This window comes from Lethenteron reissneri, chromosome 30 (assembly GCF_015708825.2).
Source record: "Lethenteron reissneri isolate LAM-NWPU_2019-01 chromosome 30, ASM1570882v1, whole genome shotgun sequence".
In the NCBI taxonomy this organism is placed as follows: domain Eukaryota; kingdom Metazoa; phylum Chordata; class Hyperoartia; order Petromyzontiformes; family Petromyzontidae; genus Lethenteron; species Lethenteron reissneri.
Genome location: NC_083808.1, coordinates 4459276 through 4468648, shown reverse-complemented (window position 1 = coordinate 4468648; position 9373 = coordinate 4459276). Strand labels below are relative to the sequence as shown.

At 50.5% G+C, this 9373-nt stretch overlaps 1 protein-coding gene across 1 annotated transcript; it reads left to right on the top strand.

Annotated features, from left to right (window-relative positions):
* The first annotated feature begins 1449 nt into the window (after window positions 1-1449).
* Window positions 1450-6634, top strand: GPR85 (G protein-coupled receptor 85). The gene has a single exon (XM_061562856.1). The coding sequence runs from the start codon at window positions 2527-2529 to the stop codon at window positions 4336-4338; it is 1812 nt and encodes a 603-aa protein (XP_061418840.1). The 5' UTR covers window positions 1450-2526; the 3' UTR covers window positions 4339-6634.
* The last annotated feature ends 2739 nt before the right edge of the window (window positions 6635-9373 follow it).

Here is a 9373-nt window from a genome sequence, read left to right as displayed (position 1 = left end):
GGATTGATCATGGGTAATAGCTGATAATCATATTTACGGATACTGAAGGAATCCGATGAACTATAAAGCTATTTAAAGCTTTCGTGACTGCAGGAATTCATACTCTTTGGGTCTTTCAGAGAAGTCACGTAGATAGAAAAATAATCGATCACGGCGTTTCGATCGCAACACAGGCAATCGTCTTCAGGTGCCTGTGTTGCGATCGAAACATCGTGATCTATTATTTTTCTATCTACGTGATTTTACCGAGAGACCCAAAGAGTATAAAGCTATATGAAGCTATTGTTTCACAAATGTCCAGTTGGGGCAGGTAAGAACGTTACAACAAACAATATAAAACACGATCGGAGTGCAAAGTTTGGGAAAGTTAAACAAATCACTGAAAAATATATACACAAATGAAACTATACTTATTTGTTATTTGACCACATGAAGCCCACTGAGATATTACCTTCTTTTTCAGAAGCGACCTGGGCACAAATGATAGCTCAACGAAGTGACTTATCGTGCGGCAAAATAATCTGAATTATAAATACGTAGAAAACTCCACTGTTGAACTATGCTGCCACGTCCTGTACTCCCCACGTTCACCAACCCGCAATGACCAGGATGGGGAAGTATGACCTGTAACAGGAAAATCAATCACCGGTAAATTTCGATTTAAAGCTTTCGTGACTGCAGGGATTCATCTTTTTGGTTCTTTCGGTAAAGTCACGTAGAAGGGAAATAATAAAATAAAATAAAAATCTTTTTTTAAAATAATGTTTGATTTTTATTATTTTATTATTTCCCTTCTACGTGACTTTACCGAAAGAACCAAGAAGATCAATTACCGGTACGAAGCACGCACGTGCTGACCCCTCCACCCCCCCACAGCCCCTCCCCTCAGCAACCCCGCCCACCTCTTCCCACACACACGAGCCCGGTGGGAGGAGGTGGGGGCTGCGCCTGCTGATTGGCCACGCGGGCGAATCGCACGTCCACGTGATTTTTTTCGACAATCGACCAATGGCATGTCCTAGGGGTAGGGGTTGTGGGGGGGAGGGGTCGGTACGTCACGGCGGCCATCTTACTACGGGAAGTCGACGTCACCACACAACCTCACGGCAGGCGTTGGATGACGTGCGAAGCAGCGACACCGCCCCGTCATCCAAACAAACGCCCTGACCCAACATGGCCGCCGAGTTGTACTCGCGCAATAAAAAGTGCGTCGCTAATGGGGGGTTGAGAGGGGGGGCTCGCCGCGCCCGCCCTCCCCCCACCTATAAGAGGGGACGCAGCGCCCCAGCCCAAGGCGGAAGCGGCGTCCCCCCCCCCCATTCCTCTAGGCGCGTGTGCTGCGTTCCTGCGCCTGCCTCGCATCCACCCCGCATCCACCCACCCACAACCACCCCCCACCACCATCCACAATCACCACCACCCCCACCTCCACCACCCCCCACACCACCACCACCCACAATCACCACCACCCCCCCACCACTACAACCACCCACCCACCACTCGGCAATTTAGCAAACCTCGCCTCGCCACTCTTGTCACGAAGAAGGGCCGTTGCCCGGAACGTCTCCCCCTCCCCCCACCTTTCACCGCCGCTAGAATATTTGTCGTCGTCGTCGTTGCTTAATTCCCTTTTGTTTCAAGGGCGGCGTTATTGGCGAATGTGTTTTGATCGGTTTTTTTTTGTTTGCCGAGGCGTCAACCACCACCACCGCCACCAATATCCAACGCTGTGCCAACAACAACAACATTGTTATTATCGCATACAAATCGACGACGACGACAAACACAATCTTGTAGTAAAACAACAACAACAAGGGGATTGTAAGCACAAAAGGAGTAGGATGTCTTGAGAGCGTGTGATGATATGTAGCTGTTGCGAGACATGGCGACTCCGGTAGCAGCAGGAGGAGGAGACGGCGGCATCGCTTGGCGCTGCACCATTTTGTGATGGAGTTGTTGGAGCCGCGTTCCTCTCCGCGTCGTCTCGGAGATTCTCTCGCCTCTCCTCGTTCTTCCTTCCCATCATCTTCTTCCTCCTCCTCCTGCTCGCAACCAAAGCCGGCTTCGTCGTCTTCTGCTGCTGCTGATGCTTTTGGACCACAGCCTCCGTCTTCGTTTCAGCTGCTGCTGCTACAACTGCTGCTGTCGTTTATCATCATCAGTGGCGGTCGAGCAGAAGGATTCGGTTTATTTCGTTAAATATTCGTCTAAGTATAGGTAACGTAGTCGTGATGGCGAGGCTGGTAGACGAATAGCCACCGAGACAAATGCTGTGCTCCGAAAACACTGGAGCGCGTTTCTGCCGAGATAAGGAAAACAATGAGATTATTAAAATAGGCGCGATAATAACAACGCAGGCAATGAATTAATAAAAATGTATTTATAAACCCGGGCGACAGTCCACCGAGACTCATGCCTGGCAAAGGCAGTCTTAAAACAATATAACAGTTTTACAATGGTGCTAGAACACCACTGTGGAAGCCACAACAACAACATCAACACGCTGCGAGCCAGAATCCAGTTTCCATGATTTCTGCCACAACCAATTTGCCAAATCGCACCTCGGCGCCACTGCCGTGGACGACCAAGAACCAGAAGGTGCACAACAACAACAACAGCCTGCTGCTGCTGCTGGTGGTGGCAATAGTGGTGGTGGTGGTGGACACGAAGGCCGAGCAAGCTGCCTTCTGCCCTCCCATGGCGAACTCCAGCCACTTGCTGCTGCCCCAGCAGCACCAGCTGCTGGGCTTGGGTCTCCAGGCCCTCCCTCTGCTCGCCGCGGTCAATGGCAGCTTCCAGCAGCTGGGCGGAGGCCCTGCCACGGCCACCACGGCCGCCGTGGCCTCGCTGGCCAAGATCTCTTCGCTGGGCCTCATCGTGGCCGTGGGCGCTGCGGGCAACTTGCTGGTGGCCTTCGTGATCCTGCGCGAACGCAGCTTGCGCAAGGTGCCCTACTACTTCCTCCTGGACCTGTGCGCCGCCGACCTCCTGCGCTCCCTCGTGTGTTTCCCCTTCGTGCTGGCCTCCATCACCTCGTCGCCTGCGCCGGTGACGGCCGCTGCCGCGGCTGCTGCGGTCGTCACCTCGTCGGCTTCGTCGCCGGCCTCGTCCGTGGTCTCCTCCATCTCGATCGCCGCCGCCGCGGCCGCAGCTGCAGCCGCGGCCGCCGCTTCGTCAGCCTCGTCTACGGCGCCTTCCTCAGCGGCTGCTGCTGCGGTGGCCGCCGCCGCGGCCTCCTCCTCGCTGTCGTCGTCTTCGTCGTCGTCTTCGTCGTCATCGTCGGCGGCTGCTGCGGCCGCGGCGGCCTCGTCGGCAGCGGCCGCCGCGATGTCGGCCTCGTCCTCCTCCTCGTCCTCGTCCCCGTCGTCCTCGTCTGCGTGGGGCTACGGCTCGCGGCCGTGCAAGTATCTGGCCTTCACGAGCGTCCTCTTCTGCTTCCACGCCGCCTTCATGCTCTTCTGCGTAAGCGTCACGCGTTACATCGCCGTCGCTCACCACCGCTTCTACTCGAAGCGCATGACATCGTGGACTTGCGCCGCCATCGTGTGCATGGCCTGGATCCTGTCGGTGGCGATGGCTTTTCCGCCCGTCTTCGACGTGGGCACGTACGCCTTCATCGCCGAGGAGGGCCAGTGCACCTTCGAGCACCGCTACTTCAAGGAGAACGACTCGCTGGGCTTCATGCTCATGCTCGTGGTCATCGTGTTCGCCACCCAGGTGGTCTACCTCAAGCTCATCCTCTTCGTCTACGACCACCGCAAGATGAAACCCGTGCAGCTCGTGCCGGCCATCAGCCAGAACTGGACATTCCACGGCCCCGGAGCCACGGGGCAGGCGGCGGCCAACTGGATCGCCGGCTTCGGTCGAGGTCCCACGCCGCCCACCCTCGTGGGCATTCGGCCCTCGGCAGCTGTAGGGGCCGGCGGTGGAGGAGGTGCTGCTGGTGGTGGCGGAGCTGCTGCTGGTGGTGCCGGTGGAGGAGGAGGTGGTGGTGGTGGCAACGGTGGCGGTGGTGCCGGCGGTCAGAACAAGCGCCTGCTGGTTCTGGACGACTTCAAAACCGAGAAGCGGCTGGGCAAGATGTTCTACATCATGACCCTGCTGTTCCTGGTGCTGTGGGCCCCCTATGTGGTTGCGTGCTATTGGCGAGTGTTCGTGCGTGCGTGCAGCGTCCCGCCAGCCTACCTGAGCGTGGCCGTGTGGCTCAGCTTCGCCCAGGCCGCCGTCAACCCTTTCGTGTGCTTGGTGTCTAACAAGGAGCTCAGGCGCTGTCTGTATAGCGCCATCCCATACTGTCGCAAGCCGCGCCTGCCACACGAGGCATACTATGTCGTGTGAGAGCCCTCGCTCCGGTGTGTGTGTGGTTTGGTGGTGGTGGTGGGCTTTGTCTGGGTCCCGTTGTGGGCTTGTGTCTTTTTTGCCACGCGCAAAGAGATCCGCTAGCCCCAGGGGTGATGTGTCGGTGATCGAATATTCGAGAAGGTAATGGTTGTCCCTTAATATAAATTTGAGGGGGGGAAATAACATTGGAGGGTAAGCTGATGGCATTTCTGACCCCGTGTGTGTGTGTGGTTTTTTCGCAGAGGCTTTTAACGTGTAATCGGGCAGACTGGATAGGTTTCCACTTTCAGAGAGCAGTCAGGCCTGTTATTAATGCTGCTTAGTTGCTGGATGTTATTGGCAAGTGCACTCCCACCAAACAGTGGAGGAGGCCTGGTACGTTCATTGGTGGGTTTTATTTACGTGTGCATTTGTTTTTTAAAGATGGAGCATTTTGATCGTGACCGAGATTGGGATCAAGGTTTGTGTGGTGGGATGTGGAAAAGCCGTCGGTTAGATTTAGGTTGGTGGAGGATCGGTTGTTGTGGGGTTTTTTAAACGTTTTCTCGTTTTTGCCTGCCATTTGAGGTGGTAAGTTGATGATGGTTGAACAACTGACCGGGGGAGGGTTTATGAACAGAGCTCGCAAGAGAAAAACTCGCCCTTTGTACAGCATCATGATTCGTTTCAGTTTTTTTTTAATTCATGTTATAATCAGCACCTTCGCGATAATGTTATTGTTAATGCGGTTCAGTCTTAATTTATTCTATTATGCATATTGAAAGAAACCACTAGAGTATTTTCTTTGAATACTATTTCTGTAATGGTGCAGTCTCCATTTGGGTGATGCACATTTTTAATTATCTGCTGCTGTTTCTACTTGTTGTTTGGGATATCCATGTATTTTATTTCGTCTCACTGTCATGACCTATTGAGTGCTTGAGTTTGTTGTGCGAGTATGCATGCTTTTCATTTAAAATCGACAGTATTAAGAAAACGCTAACCGATGCTGCAGAAACGCAGCCAACTAAAACATCGGACATTCGACGGCCTGTGCAATTATAATAATGATTGAAAATTTGGAAGGGGAAATGTACGGAGCTGACTGAAACAAGAAAAAAAACCCCATCAAAGGTGGCCACGGGGGTACACCGCTTTGATCGACAACCTTCCGTATCCCACTGTGCATTACGGTGACACCGGAGCGGCAGCTTCAAGAGACGGAACACGGCAACTGTAGTGTTTGGTACGCTTTTGGCAGAAGGTCAGTAATTAAAACAAAGCTTGTCCCAAGACACTTCGAACGGCAATTTCATCAATGAACTGAAAACAGAGGTTGGTGACGGGGAGTGGTGGTGGTGGTGGGGGGGGAATGGGTGTGAGATCGCTGCAAGAAACCCAAGCCTGTTATTTTTTTGTAATTCTTTTTGGACACGCGCCCAAGCAAGGCATGCATGCATGTATGTACGCGTGCACGGTGGTCATTGACAGCTCTCATCGTGACACGTGTGTGTATATGTGTGTGTGTGAGCGAGCATTCTCTCCCTGGCAGACATTCGCTATGATGCACTGCACAATCAATGTGGTGAGGCTGTTCGCCGGGGCCATTCCGAGGGCCGCCCACCCCCCCCATCTCCCCTAGTAGCGCGCATGCGTCCGTGACATCGTTCGGGCAACCGCACTTGAATGACAATTGCGGTGGCAACGCTCGCCCTGTTTTGTAATGAATAGACGTCGTCTCTGGGACGGGAATTAACGGACGGTGCGCCGTGCAATCTTTAAAAAAAAACGCGCTTCTCCCAATGTACTTTCTGAAACGAAACAAAAAATACTGCCTTTAAAACGTGTTGGTTTTTTTTTTTCTCATGCAGTCACAAGTGCCAAGAAGCGGACCACGAAAATGGGAAATCGTTATTGTACACATGGATTAATTTCTCGCAGCTTTGTAATGTACTGTACATATCCCCCTGTAGCTATATTCTAGAGAGGAACAAGATGTGCTCGTATGCGTGTGTTCGACAGTCAATTTGTTTTATCTCTTCGACTCTTAGAAACTTAAGGGTTCCTTATTTTTCCTGTTGCATATTTTGAACATTTTCAAAGGAGCAAATGTGTTGCTGTGATTGATACGTTAAAAAGGTTACTTGGACACGTGACTTTGGTTGGATCTGTGAGAAAACCACAGGATCCATGCCCTAAAGCTTCATGATGATGATTTAAGCGTAATTTTTTCCCCTTTGTATTTTGGATGTCTAAATACAAATGATTGTTTGCACAGAAAGGGTGTGTTTGAGATATAAATTATGAGCTGCTACATTCTTGACTCTTAGGTGACTACATTGTGATTTTTTTCTCTGTATTGTTTAATGTGTTACGGCACCTGTGATATGAACATTTTCCACCAAATCATCAAGTTATTTATATTTTAAGGGCTCTCGATTTTTCATGACAATTTTTTGTATTCATATTTTTGCATATATCCTTGAACATTCCCTGCTGCGGCCTGACATCCGTAAACAAAATTTTTTTATTGTTTTCAACAAAATAATGTGCATTTATCATCGGCATATCATTAACATCAAGGTAAGCCTGATGCTTTCACGCATCTTGTACTATACAGTGGGTACATATAGCACTTCATTCCAATAGTTCTTACATCCCCTCTTCATTCATATAAAACTATGAAAATATTTTTATTTCACCAGGTAAGGCCCACTGAGCTATATAGCTTGTTTTCATGAGTGGCCTGGCCACAAATGATAGATCAACGCAGTGGGTATCACGTGGAAATGTATCGCAGCAGCCAAAGTCTATCAATGCGTGTTTCGAAATGGGGGAGAACATCTAAACTCCAAATACTGTACAACAGGCGTCAGGGTCGGAATCAACACCCACGACCTCCTGCGTGCCAGGCGAGGGAGTTAACATCTCGCCACTGTGGCGCCCCAAATCTCCTTCCGAACATCTCCATTATCGGCATTAATTCATCAATCAATATCAAATCTAAATGTTCACAATACACGCTTTGAATATCGGGTGCAAAGGTAGATTTTTGTTTTCTCCCCATGTGTACGTTTTATTTTGTCATCCCTCAAGGATGTGGAGGTCTTCAGCAATGGATAACCTCATGGCCGGTGATGATTCTTTTTAATTTATCGGGCTGTCTCACATGGCCCACTTTGTTCACTCGAGGCCGCTGCATTAAAATTGGGACGATTGATTCTTGAATTAAATGGTAATCCTAACTCGTGACAATTCGTAGAATCACGGGAGGGTTGTTTGGGTGGGTGGGAGAGAACAATCATTAACACCGCTGCTTCCTCCCTATCGAGCGCTTCGTGTGGCGGGTCATCCCTCCCACTCCCATGCCTCCCACTCCCTATCGCCTCTCATCCCTTCTCTTGTCCCCCCCCCCCCCCCGTCCATACCTGTAGCGCCGCATTTCACTTCGTGTCGTTTGCCGCCACAAAACGTTCCCGGCGTGATCATTCCGTGGGTTGTGAAACCGCAAGCAAGGAGGAGGGAAAAGTCGCGGTCGTAAATTGGCCGTAAATTGATGACGATACTCCTGATTTGGTCGCTTGAAGAAAATAAAAATTCAAACGAGGCGCGTGTGCGCAACGGAGCCGGGAGATGAAGGGGTGGAGCAATGAGCGGCCCCCTTCTTTGCCAAAACGAATTGGCGCGCGTACATTTTTTTTCGTGATCATTGATTATGGGTGTCGGCCCGTGCCAAGGAGATCTTTATTGAAGTGGAACAGCTGTTGGCAATATGTTGCGGAGCGGCCATCTCCGCGGGGATGTTTTGTAATTTTTGGAGGTATTGTGTGTGAAATACTGCGTCAAAAAAAAGATTGTTCATCCTTTATAATTACATTAATCTAGGTGATAATAATGCCCAATGAGTGCCGATTAAGGATTCGCTTCGCTGATTTCGTGAGACTGAATGAAACCCATGTCAAATCTCAAAAGCTAAGCGGGATTGATCCTGGATAGTAGTTGAATTGGCGTCCACCTTTTGTAAAACAGGTGTAAACTGCTGCAGTGCTAAATTGTCAGCACAAGACGGTGTAGCATAATCAGTTATTGTATTGTACCAATAACCAAACGTCTATGCTCCCACCATTTGCCAACCAGAATTCTGAATTGTGCCAACAGAACCCCCACGGATCCACACGGCATCGTTAGGTCCACTGTGCGGCAGTGGGTTGACAAAAATGTTATGCAAGTGTACAATTTAAAGCCAAATGCATACTGTCGGCATCACAAGGTTGATGAAGGGTAAACTGGCCAAAATTAAATGGAGATGGAATGCCCATGGTAAAAGTTACTCATGGGAAGATGTCTTCAATGAGATGCTGTTCGTCTATCCGGGAAGAGAAGTGCACAGAAATTGATGGACATCACTATTAAGGGAGTTAAACGCAGGATGGGAGCCTATTTCAGGACGCCCTATTTTTTTCTGCAAAGCTTTCTCCTCCCCGCTCAATTATTCTTCGCGAACCACCAACGCGTCGGTTTAGCTCATTTCCCTCCTAGCGTTTACGTTTCACTGTCATGATTTTTTTCTCTCTCTCTTGACGAGGCTTCAATGCCAGGCGACGGTCATGAACGCGGGGCACTGCATCTCAATTTGCAATCCTGGCCCCGGTATTCAAGAGCGAGCAACGCCATGGCCAAATTTATATCCCGGTTGCCCCTTTTATCAAAGACAAATAACCCCCCCCATCCTCATAGCCATATAGGCTGTTGGGGCAAGTGCTGTCAGCAAGCACTTGTCAAGGCCGAAAGCACATGTAGGGGTAGCTGCAGCAGAGGTCGCAAACGGGTTTTGATTCCTTACCCGTACCCGACCGCACCAGGGTCGCAAACGGCTACCCGTACCCGGCCGTACCCGTACCCTACCCGTACCCGACCGGGTACGGGTAGGGTACGGGTATCCAGTACCTGATTGCGACCCCTGGGATGAAGCCATGTTGCAGGGGCGGGTGGGTTGATTCTAGGAACTTGAATTGTGAGAAGAGACAAGACGTTGGGAAATGAGTGACAAACA

Bases quoted from the DNA above. Each gene is read 5' to 3' on its own strand.
- GPR85 (XM_061562856.1), top strand. From the start codon at position 2,527: ATGATTTCTGCCACAACCAATTTGCCAAATCGCACCTCGGCGCCACTG.